The sequence below is a fragment of the Ipomoea nil genome, unplaced genomic scaffold, assembly GCF_001879475.1.
Source record: "Ipomoea nil cultivar Tokyo-kokei standard unplaced genomic scaffold, Asagao_1.1 scaffold1416, whole genome shotgun sequence".
In the NCBI taxonomy this organism is placed as follows: Eukaryota; Viridiplantae; Streptophyta; class Magnoliopsida; order Solanales; family Convolvulaceae; genus Ipomoea; species Ipomoea nil.
In genome coordinates, this window is record NW_017617844.1 from 2,491,869 (window position 1) to 2,504,549 (window position 12,681).

At 37.4% G+C, this 12,681-nt stretch overlaps 1 protein-coding gene across 1 annotated transcript; it reads right to left on the reverse strand.

Moving 5' to 3' along the window:
• Positions 1–8,169: 8,169 nt before the first annotated feature.
• Positions 8,170–8,616, reverse strand: LOC109187064. The gene has a single exon (XM_019337213.1). The coding sequence runs from the start codon at positions 8,614–8,616 to the stop codon at positions 8,170–8,172; it is 447 nt and encodes a 148-aa protein (XP_019192758.1).
• Between the last annotated feature and the right edge of the window lie 4,065 nt (positions 8,617–12,681).

The window sequence follows — 12,681 nt, forward strand, 5'->3', positions numbered from 1 at the left end:
GGTCGATCAAGTTTTGTTCCAGACTATGTATATAATTATATACGCACACACTTTCTTCCCAGCTGATGACGAATTGGAGTACAGTGATATGATAATGAATATCTTTGATTACAATATATATATATATATATATATATATATATATATATATATATATGGAAAAAGTTCAAATGCGGCGATGACCTTAGGTGCATCGGAATTTCAGATAACACCAACAGTGTAAGGAAGATACACCACAATGAAATGTAAAAAAATACCAAAAAATACATAACAGACCTAAAAAAATACACTATATAACTCACCATACCTCAATGGTGTATTACCTAAAAAAATACATTATAACTCACGATACCCCAATGGTGTATTACCGAACACTGTATGGTGTTTTTACTCACACCTAATGATGTGTTTTTGTGATGCGTACCTAATTTCACTACTGGAAATTATGGAATTTCTGACCACCTGATTGTGATCTTAAATCAAGTCGAAAGCCTCGTTCCGACCACTTTTGATATCCGGAAAAACCTTTGTTGCTATTTCCGACCACTGGTATCAACTTGATTTAAAATCACTTTCAAGTGGTCGGAAATTCTATAATTTCCAGTAGTGTTTGTGTATATTTTTGTAGTGTATTTTCCTAACGTTGATGTTGTATATTTGTTGAACTATTGGTGACGCCGCACCGCCGCACTTAAGGACATCGCCGCACTTGAACCATACAAAACTATAGAACTAAAACACTTCAAATTTTTACCAAAACTTTAGTAAATTGATTTGATTTTATATTAAACTCATAATAAATTGATTTAAATATTAAAAATCACCACATAAGATGCCATGTCATTCACCTTACCTGCTTACTTGAAAGTAACATGCTAACAATGTTATTTGCAAAAATTTATAGAGTTGAAAGGTTTAATTGCACTTCTTCTTTTTTTTTTTTTTTTAATGACCTAATTACACAAACACTAATAGTTCGAAGGACCACTTTGGGTGCAATTAAAAGTCAAAGAATTAATTTGAGAAAAGGTTATAGTCGGAGGACCATTTTGGGAATTAACTCTTATAATTGTTGTTGTTGTTGTTCTAAAGAGTATAGATGAATTATAAGAATCATTATGTATTAGTTTAAATTTATTCATTGTAATGTGTACTGATTTAAATTTTTAAAATTCTAAGTTTCCACTTTTATAAATTTTAACTTTATAATATATAAATAATATATAGTTTAACAATTTTAAAAATATGTTATAAAATTCAAATCTTATACGTAGTAATTATAATTATAATTCAAAAATTATTCATTATAAATTATAATATATATATATATATATATATATATATATATATATATATATATATATAATACAAAAATGGTATTTTTGGTATTAGAGTACAAAAGTTATTCCCAAATACTTGGGAATAGCTAATATCTGAGGGTCTCCTAGGAATGGCTATTCCCCCTGCAAATGAATAGCTTATTCCCGGGAATGCTATTCCCAACCATGAAAAGACAAACCAAACAATGGAATAGGTCTATTTCCGGGAATGGTATTCTATTCCCGACCTATTCCATGAACCAAACACACAGTTAGTTTCTTTGTGTGCAAAATTGTACAATTTGATGTTGAGTTTACCTCCTAATGGGCTTGAGTATGGGTTAATTAATGGGGTCCTGATATTTGTAACTAAATTGACTTTATTTACCTCCTCATGAACCTAAGCAAGTCTATGAGGTTCAGGCGTTGACACGATTGATGTCATGTGAGTATCTGAATCAAACTTATATAGTTTTAATTGATTTTTTTTGTTCATACATACATACATACATACATACATACATACATACATACATACATACATACATACATACATATATATATATATATATATATATATAGTTAATTATAAAAACACACAATGCACGATAAAAAAAATGTACAATGGACAAGAATAATAGTGAAATTATATAATCAAAATAAATGTAAAATTACATAATCTTATACTGTTATTATGAGGGTAAAAAATTATAAAAAAAAAATATAAATAACTATCATATATAATATAAAAATTGAAATAAGGGATAAGAGTCAAATAGACGCTCTAACTATATACCAAAGTTCAATTAAACCCTTAAACTTATTAAAATGGTACAATTAACGTATTTTACAAGTTAACAAAAGGTAACCTATCAACTCTGCTTACATGGAATCCTATTCAGAAATTAAAAAAAAAAAAAAAAAAAAAAAACCTTTTCACAATGTAACCCGAACAGGATTCTCTGCCATGGACATAGCGAATTTCTCCGGTCTAATCTGGACGGAGAATCCCAACAACCAGTGTTGCAAAAATCGCGCCTAGGCGGCGATTAATCGGCGCCTAAATGCTCTAGGCGCCGATTAATCGCTCAAGGCGCCCGCCTAGGCGCCCTAGGCGGTTCCCAGGCGCCTAGCGATTTTTGCAACCTTGCCAACAAGCTTCTACGTCTATGGCAGCACAACTGCATGCTGCCATGGACAATAAGCCATCAATGGCTACCATGGACATCTACCATGGCAGCCAAGTTGCCATGAGTTTATTTTTTAATTTTTGGAATAGGGCTTAAATTAGTTATTGAACGTAACGTGAAAACGCATTGGGCCACTCAACTAAAATAAAAGTGTAATTAGATCATTCAACATTGTAAAACCATGCAACTTGTCTCAAGTGACCTGCACTGGCAGGTTACCAACAGGTAATTAGTTAAAATTTTAATTTTTTTTCTATAAAAAAAGATGGGCGGTTCTGCGGGTGCAGCAGGTGGTTCTCTTGGAGGGTGTCGATGTGTTGGGGCTACGCGGTTCAGATATTTGGAAACCATATACGCGTGTTGGAGGTTCTGTGGGTGTAGCAGACTTACATGCCATGGAAGAAGCGCGGGAAGGGAATGTTTTACGACTTCGATGCGTGGGGATTTCACCCTAATCCCTGCCGGCGGCAGCCCATATTCTTCTTCGTTAATGCTTTTTCGGAAGGGGATAGAACCGTGGTGAGCATTTACAGGAAAATGAGCCGTGAGTGATGCAGATTCGAACTAGCTTCTCCCAGGAAGATTGATAAAATCAGAGTGTAATCGAAGTTGGCCCTTGATAGAAACCGGTGGTCGCGAGTGAGGCAGCCCGGCGGAGGAAGGGCGGCGACGGTTGTGGTTTTAGATCTGTTGGTAGGCAAAAATGTAGAGGAAATGGTAGCGTTGGCTGTGGTCTTGATTATTGGCTGAAGAGAGGAATGACGTTGGCTGCACTGAAGGTTAGAGACAATCGGAGACCTTCTTTTTTTTTTTTTTTTTTTTTTTTTTTTTTTAAATTTAACTAATTACATGTTGGTAACCTGCCATTGCAGGTCACTTGTGACAAATGGCATAATTTTACAACGTTGAATGGTCTAATTGCACTTTTTTTTAGTTGAATGACCCAATTGTTTTCATGTTATGTTCGATGGCTAATTTGAGTCTTATTCCTTAATTTTTTAAAATAAATATTATTATTTTATGTTTTATAAAAATATTATTTTTAAAAGATATTGAGCTACCATGGACGTCTGCCATGGAAGATTGGCTGCCATGGTTTTAATTTATATATTTTTAAATTTTTTTAAATGAATATTATTATTTTAATTTTTTATAAAAATATAATTTTTAAAAGATATTAATTTAAGTGGCTGCATCTTATGTGGCAAGTGACTTAGAGTAACTTGCTATTATAGGTTAAATAGGTTAATTGAACAAATTTGACATGTTTAAGTGTTTAATTGGAGATTTTTTTTTTTTGTTTAAGGGTCTAACTGCACTTTGATATATAGTTGAAGAGTTTATTTGACCCTTATCTCTTAAAGTAATGTGAAATTTTACAAACATATTGTTAAAATGTTTGATGGCCGTTAGCTCCTAGCCGGTGGATTTGCAGGGACAATACAAATGTAAATATACTGGTAGAGAGAGTATGAAGACACCAGAAAGAGTTAGCCATTGCATTATGAAGAAACAAGCCTTTATAGTACAAAGTGATGTAGGTTACAAATCACTACATAATGACTAATCAATCTCAATAAAGGGACATAATGTCCATAATCAATATATTTTGTAACACTCCCCCTTGGACATTATTTAACCATATTCATGCCTCTTTAAAAACTCACAAGAAAGACCCGGTAGGAAAAACCTAAGTGAGAAAAGAGTACACGACATATGGGTAATGCATGTGTTGCTTCGGTTGCCTCATTAAAAACCTTACACTGAGAAAACCCTGTGGGAAAAAAAACTCAGTAAGGGAAAAAGAGTGCAACCGTAAACCTTCTGGGTTTAGGTATAAATCATAATAATATATCTTGATCTTCTGGATCAAAGTGAATGAATTAATCTTCTGGACTAATAATTTCATTATATTTAAAGTGTTGCTGCTCCCCCTGAAGACAACAGCCTTCCTAATCTACGCATACCAATTTTATATACATACTTTTCAAAAGTAAATGTAGGTAAGGACTTAGTGAATAAATCTGCCAGATTTTCACTTGATTGGATCTTTTGGACTCGTATTTCACCACTCTTCTGGAGTTCATGTGGATAAAATAATTTTGGTGCAATATGTTTGGTGAGATTACCTTTAACATATCCATTACTCATTTGTGCAACACATGCTGCATTGTCCTCATACAGGACAGTGGGGATCTTTCCATTATTCATTATTCCACACGAGTCTTGAATATTGTGTATTAATGACCTCAACCATACACATTCTTTGGAGGTCTCGTATAAGGCAATAATCTCAGAGTGGTTTGAGGAGGTAGCTACTAATGTTTGTTTAACTGATTTCCATGAGATAGCAGTACCTCCTGAAAGAAACACATACCCAGTATGAGATCTAGCATTATGCGGATCAGACATAAAACCAGCATCCGCATATCCCACTAATGTGGTGTCTTGGTCTCTTTTAAATAGAAGCCCAAGATCCTTTGTACCTTGTAAATATCTGAGGATATGTTTTATGCCATTCCAATGCCTTCTGGTTGGAGCAGCACTAAAACGAGCTAGCATGTTTACTGAAAATGCAATATCAGGTCTAGTGCAGTTGGCAAGATATAGAAGTGCTCCAATGGCACTTAAGTAAGGAACTTCTGGTCCCAGAATATCCTCATTATCTTCTTTAGGTCTGTACGGGTCCTTATCAACTTCAAGTGATCGGACTACCATTGGAGTACTAAGTGGATGGGACTTATACATGTAGAATTTCTCCAATAACTTGTCTGTGTATTTGGATTGGTGTATGAATATCCCTTCAGGGAGGTGCTTGATCTGCAGGCCGAGACAGAACTTGGTTTTTCCCAAGTCTTTCATTTCGAATTCCTCCTTTAAGCACAAACATGCCCTCTTGACATCCTTGCTTGTCCCTATGATGTTTATATCATCTACATAGATTGATATAATACAGAAACCATCAGTTGATTTCTTTATAAAGATGCAAGGACTAATATCTTTATTTTCATATCCTTGTTTTAAGAGGAATTCACTCAATCGACAATACCACATTCTTCCTGATTGTTTTAAGCCATACAATGACTTTTGTAGTTTTACGCTGAACATATTTTTATTTGTATTTCATTTACATAAAGGATTTTGGATGCCCTCAGGTATTTTCATATATATGTCTGCGTCTAGTGACCCATATAAATATGCGGTCACAACTTCCATTAACTGCATTTCTAAATTCATTTTTACTGCCATCGATATTAGATAACGGAACGATGTGCCATCTAAGACAGGAGAGTAAGTTTGTTCAAAATCTATTCCGGGTCTCTGTGAGAACCCTTGAGCTACCAGTCTCGCTTTGTATCTGACCACCTCATTTTGTTCTTTCCTCTTTCGTACAAATACCCATTTGGATCCTACTGGGATCACGCCTTTAGGGGTAAGTACAGGAGGGCTAAACACTTTTCTTTTATTTAGCGAGTTGAGCTTAGCCTCAATTGCTTCTTTCCATTTCAACCAATCAGAGCACTTTCGGCACTCCACTATATTTTTTGGTTCTGGATCCAGATTATTGAAAGAAATGTGGAGAGCTATTGTAGAGGCGAATTGGTCGTCGACGACTGTTATACTTCTATTAAGATTTTCTCCTGTTTCGAAAAAGTTTATGGCAGATTCTATATTTACTTCAACCAAGTCTTTCTCATTTGCTATCATATCTTAGTGAAGGTGTTCCGTATTCCCAGTGTTAGATTTATTTGTAGGACGTGCATTTACACTGAGTATTTCGTCTTCAGGACGATTTTGGAGTAACTGTGATTGTTTATTGTTTTTAATTTTCCGCGGATTTACATCTTTCGCACCAACTGGTCTTCCACGCTTCTGGCGTCGGATAGTGTCGGTGTTAGTATTTGGTCCTTTGGGGACAATTATCCTTGATGGAGCATTTTCTGCAGGAATATAGGACCTAGTTACTCTTTTATAATCAGTAAACGCATCTGGCAGATTATTTGCTAGTTTTTGCAAATATATTATTTTTTGAACTTCAATTTCAATTTGACTAGTACATGGGTCAAGATATTGAAGATCTTTTTCATCTCATGAAATTTCGTGGCATTTTTTCAAAGCTAGGCTTTTCTCTCCCCCTAATGCCGGGAAATGATCTTCATCAAAAATGCAGTCAGCAGACCGTGCAGTATACTGATCTGCTGTCATAGGCTCGAGGTATTTAATGATAGAAGGGGATGCATACCCAACATAAATACCTAATTGACGTTGCGGGCCCATTGAATAACGATGCGGAGGTGGTATAGGTTTGTAAACCGCACAACCAAAGACACGCAAATGAGAAATGTCTGGCTCATTACCACGTACAAGTTGTAGAGGGGAATAATCGTGATATGCAGTTGGCCGGAGTTGAATTAGATTTGCAGCATGCAACACTGCGTGTCCCCAACAATTTACTGGTAGACTGGACCGTTGCAGTAATGGTCTAGCTATTAGTTTAATTCTTTTGATAAGAGATTCAGCTAAACCATTCTGGGTGTGGACGTACGGTACAGGATGTTCCACCTTAATTCCCATGGCCATACAATAATCGTCAAAAGCTGGCGAAGTGAATTCACCAGCATTATCCATTCTTATGTTCTTAATAGGATAATCAGGGAATTGGGCATTCAACCTAATGATTTGGCTCATGAATTTTGCTAATGCCATATTTCGAGTGGACAACAAGCACACATGTGTCCATCGGGTGGAAGCATCAATAAGGACCATAAAATATCGAAATGGTCCGGATGAAGGATTAATTGGTCCACAAATATCACCCTGTAGCCTCTGCAGGAAGACAGGTGACTCAAAATCAATCTTAGGACGCGAGGGACGAACAATAAGTTTTCCCTGTGCACATGGAACACATGTGTAATCTTTTGTAGAAAGAATGTTTGTCCTAAGAAGGTTATGTCCAGTTGAATTTGAAAGAATCCGGCATATCATTGTTTGCCCAGGGTGACCTAAGCGGTCATGCCATAGACTGAAAGAATGTGTATCTTTAAATTTCACTGCGAGTGCAACGCAGGAGTGCTGGGGCCTAATATAGGAATAATACAGGCCTGAAGAAAAGGAAGCAAGTTCTTCAATTTCCTTTTTTTGGTTATTGACCGTTTTGGTCAAAACAAGGAATTCAGTATTGTTTTTAGTTTTAGTTTCTATGTGGAAACCGTTGGACCGAATATCCCTGAAACTGAGCAAAGTTCTTTTTGATTGAGGATATAGGAGGGCTAAATCAATTATCAACTTTGTTCCGTTAGGAAGAATAAGTGAAGCTCTGCCGGAGCCCACAATAGGAATGTCATCATTCGCTATGGTTGAAAGGTTTCCTTTGTGTTCCTTGAACGTTTGGAAAAATCTCCGGTCTGTCAGAATAGTGTGCGTAGTCGCACAATCAACCAAGCATAGGGTTGATTCATCTCCCATATCTCTAAAGAAAAGGAATGAGTATCAAGATAATGTGTAAGAAGGATCCATTGTATTTATTCAAATAGAACAAAAGTGTTCAAAAATAAAGGATCAATTATTCATATAGGACAAAAGAGTTCAAATATAAACATGCACGCAGGCATGAAGTAAAATGGATGTCCATAAGGGAAAGAGAGAAAAAAATAGGAGTATCACTCCTGATCTCCATAATCAGCTAGTTCATCGCCTAGCAGGTCATCATTCCCTAAGATGAGGGCATTTGCTTCAGGCAAAGATGATTGCCCAGAATCTTTCTTCTTTTGTCCTCCTTCCTGCTGGAGCATCTTTTGGTAAGCCTCGACCAGATGCTTAGGAGTCCTGCATGTCCTAGACCAATGTCCTTTGCAACCACATTTATAACATAGCTGCGACTGACCGTAGTTCTGTTGTGACTTGTTTGGTCTATTACTTTGAGTTTGCTTGTTCTGAGGACAGGAGTCACTACCGCTAACTCCCCCTCTGCCACCTCGCTTTGGGCCCCTACCACGACCTTTCCCCCTTCCCCGGCCTCGACCCCGTTGATTATTGCTCTGCTGGGCAACAGTGTGTGTTTCAGGCACAGGTGCAGCGCCAGTTGGACGCGCATTGTGATTATGCATCAATAATTGGCTATGCTTTTCAGCCACCAGTAAAGCCGTAATGAGCTCTGGATGCGTATCATACTTTGTATTCCTGTACTGCTTCTGGAGCACAAGGTCATTTGGATGGAACGTGGATAGATTTTTTTCAATCAGATCCTCGTCCGTATTGTTTGCTTACAGAGCTTCAATTGTTACACAATTTTGTGTAGGGCGGAGTTGTATTCAGTCACAGACTTAAAGTCTTGAAATCGGAGGTTAAGCCAATCATGTTGGGCCTGGGGGTGGACCAATGACGTCTGTTGGTCAAAGCGTGCCTTAAGAGATTTCCAGAGGACATATTCCCCCTTTTTCTATTAAGTATTCATTCTTGAGGTCGTGGTTAAGATGGTGGCGGAGGAAAATGAGCGCTTTTCCCTTCTGGGCTGCAGTGCTCGTAGATGTCTCTGCAATGGTATCCAGCAGTTCTGTAGATTGGAGATATATCTCAACATCAAGCGCCCAAGTGAGGAAATTGTTTCCATCGAGGGCGAGTTCAGCAAATTCTCTTTTTGCGAGAGAAGCCATTTCTACAGAAAATATTTGAATGAGGACCATAAAAATATATCGTGGACCTATTTAAATAAATTAAGGTCCATAGGAACATATAATATAGCATACCCAAAAAAAATGGTCCAAACAAATAAGGGCTTGAATGAGAATAAAAAATAGCCCATGAAAGATGGCCCATATAAATGATATGCAAAAATTAGAGGGCTTAATAAAAACCCTAGGCCGAAGAGAAAAAAAAACTCTTGCGTTATTAAACTTGAAACAGCTCGTCTGACCATTTAATAAAAAACTCTTGATCGCTGCGACCGCGGGAGGAATCCGGCCGTCACCGCCTCCTCCAGCCGCTGGTCGTCTTCGCCGTAGCAACGACTCCGCCGCCGCCCTCCTTCTGACGCGACCGGTGAGGGGCGACCGAAACTCGCAGCGATCCAGTGCCAGCGTGCCGGAGCATTCCCGGCCACCGACAACAACGACAAAATTTGGGAAAGGGATTCGGCAGAAGAATAAATAAATGACAGCAATAATAAATTTCTTAAGGTACTTGCAAAAAAAACACCGATCAGTTATTTAAAAAAAAAATGATTTTGCAGAACAAACTATGTATTCATTCACAAATTGGCATATATTTCAAAAACAGCATGTATACATTCAGATACAGATGATTTTGCAATCAGTATGCATATATACGGAATGTTATATATGCGAAAGATCAGCAAAAGAAATAGGTTGTTTTTGTTGTTGTTTTTTGTTTTTTTTTTTATTTACTTTTTTTTTTGAAAAGCGGGTACATAGCTGTATATATAGACATGGCCAGAAACTGTATACATGGTTACCCAGGACTATGCTTTTGTGTATTGATCGAAAAGAACATGTATATATATATATATCAGAATAATATGTATCTATCCAAGCATATACATATACAAGCATAGGCTAGAAACATATAAACATATAAATTCACATAGCATAAAAACAATATGCGATTTGAGACGACTTGGAAAAAATAAGGCATAAAACTCATAAAGTTACCGTTCATCGGGATTGATTGAGCGTGCCGATAACGTGTTAAAATGTTTGATGCCCGTTGACCCGTTAGCTTCTATGTAAATACACTGGTAGAGAGAGTATGAAGACACCAGAAAGAGTTAGCCATTGCATTATGAAGAAACAAGCCTTTACAACACGTTTGGTTCACGGAATGAATTTTGAGGTAATAGAAATGTTATTTCATAAGGAATGGAATAGGCAAAGAATAGAATAGGAATTGTAATCTATTGTTTGGTTCGCGGATGGAATAGACTTTAGAAATTATATTACAGTGTTTGGTTGATTTAAGGAATAGAAATGAAATATGTTTTAAAAGACATAAATACCCTTATAAAAATATGTGATGGTGGCGATGGTGGTGGTGGTGGTGGTGGCTGTGGTGGTGGTGGTGGTGGTGGTGGTGGTGGCGGCGATGGATGGTGGCGGTGGTGGTGATGGTGGGGGTGGCGGTGGTGGTGGTGGTGCTGGGGTGGTAGTGGTGGTGGCGGCGGTGACAGTGGTGGGGGCGACGGTGGTGGTGGTGACGGTGACGGTGACGGTTGTGGCAGTGGTGGTGGTGGTGGTGGCGGCGGTGACGGCGATGGTGGTGGCGGTGGTGGTGATGGTGGTGGTGCTGGGGTGGTAGTGGTGGTGGTGGGGGCGGCGGTGGTGCTGGGGCGGAGACGGTTGTGGCGATGGTGGTGGTGGTGGTGGTGGCGGCGGCGACGACGGTGGTGAAATAGGATAAATTTATATATAGGATAAAAAAATTAGGTTAAAGAAAGGGGTAAAAAAATAGATTCTAAAATCTATTCCTGAGCGTTCAGTAATAGGCTAATACCAGGGGGGCCTAGTAATACCTATTACTTTATTTCTGGTAATAGAAATGGTTACCAAACAAAGGAATAGGCCTATTACTGGGAATGCTATGCCATTCCCGGCCTATTCCGTGAACCAAACAGGCCATTATTGTACAAAGTGATGTAAGTTACAAATCACTACATAATGACTAATCAATCTCAATAAAGGGACATAATGTCCATAATCAATATATTTTGTAACACATATTAAGCACAATGTATAATTTAACAATGCATATAATTATATCAACACATTTTTATTCTCAATAGACCCTTACTAGAAAAAAAACAAAAAAAAAAAAAAAAAAACTCTATGAACAAAAAGAAAAAAAAAACAGAGAGAGAGAGAAGTCATATAATGAAACACATATGTGTCTAATTTCTATCTTTTTTTTTTAGTACTGCTGACTCTATTACATTATAGTATCTGTTCATACATGCTTTCTCAATCTGTTGAAGCACAAAGAGTCAACACCACTTCTGATCTCATGACCTCCCATATGGGAGAGTCACTACATGCCATCTGAGCACAAAGTGCTTGACAATCTCTATCTAAAATATGATAAAAGTTAATACTATTAGCCCTTAATGAAAAAAAAAAAAGGCACAAGTGTCAAATAGGCTCATCTACTATTTTGAAGTGCTCAATTTCCCCTATCAACTAAAACATAATCTAATTGGACACACTTACCTCTAAAAATGTGTCGATAAGTTTTTTTTGCAGGTTACTTCCGGTAGAGTTTGACTTGACCCGGTAACTGATTATGTGGCAATGATGATATGGCAATTAAATAACAAAATTTGCCATGTCACTGATTATGTGGCAATGATGACTTGGCCCCGGTCATTGTAAATGCATAACCATGTCATTATCATCTCAAATAATATGACAAGAATTTACAAGAGAGGAAAAATACAGTTATCCATGCCAAATGAATAAACAACAAATTAATGGCAAATTCCATTAACATAAAGTGAGTTGATTCACAAGAGAGGATGAATACAGTTATCCGTGCCAGAAGCATTCTCATCTCCTTTCCAAACAAAAAAAAAAACATTTCTTTGATACTCCGGCAGGAAATCCACCGGAAACCGCACGTTCTTTGGCAGCGATCACTATTTTCTACTGCGGCGCCAGCGGCGAAGGACCACAATGCTACTTAGAAGATTGAAAAAATACTTATAGCTAATAGAGGCGAAATAGCTTGTAGAATCATTAGAACCGCTAAAAGACTGTTATTTTGATGCCTGTTGAACCGTTAGCTTCTATGTAAATACACTGGTAGAGAGAGTATGAAGACACCAGAAAGAGTTAGCCATTGCATTATGAAGAAACAAGCCTTTACAACACGTTTGGTTCACGGAATGAATTTTGAGGTAATAGAAATGTTATTTCATAAGGAATGGAATAGGCAAGGGATAGAATAGGAATTGTAATCTATTGTTTGGTTCGCGGATGGAATAGACTATAGAAATTATATTACAGTGTTTGGTTGATTTAAGGAATAGAAATGAAATATGTTTTAAAAGACATAAATACCCTTATAAAAATATGTGATGGTGGCGATGGTGGTGGTGGTGGCGGTGGTGGTGGTAGTGGTGGCGGCGATGGATGGTGGCGGTGGTGGTGATGGTGGGGGTGGCGGTG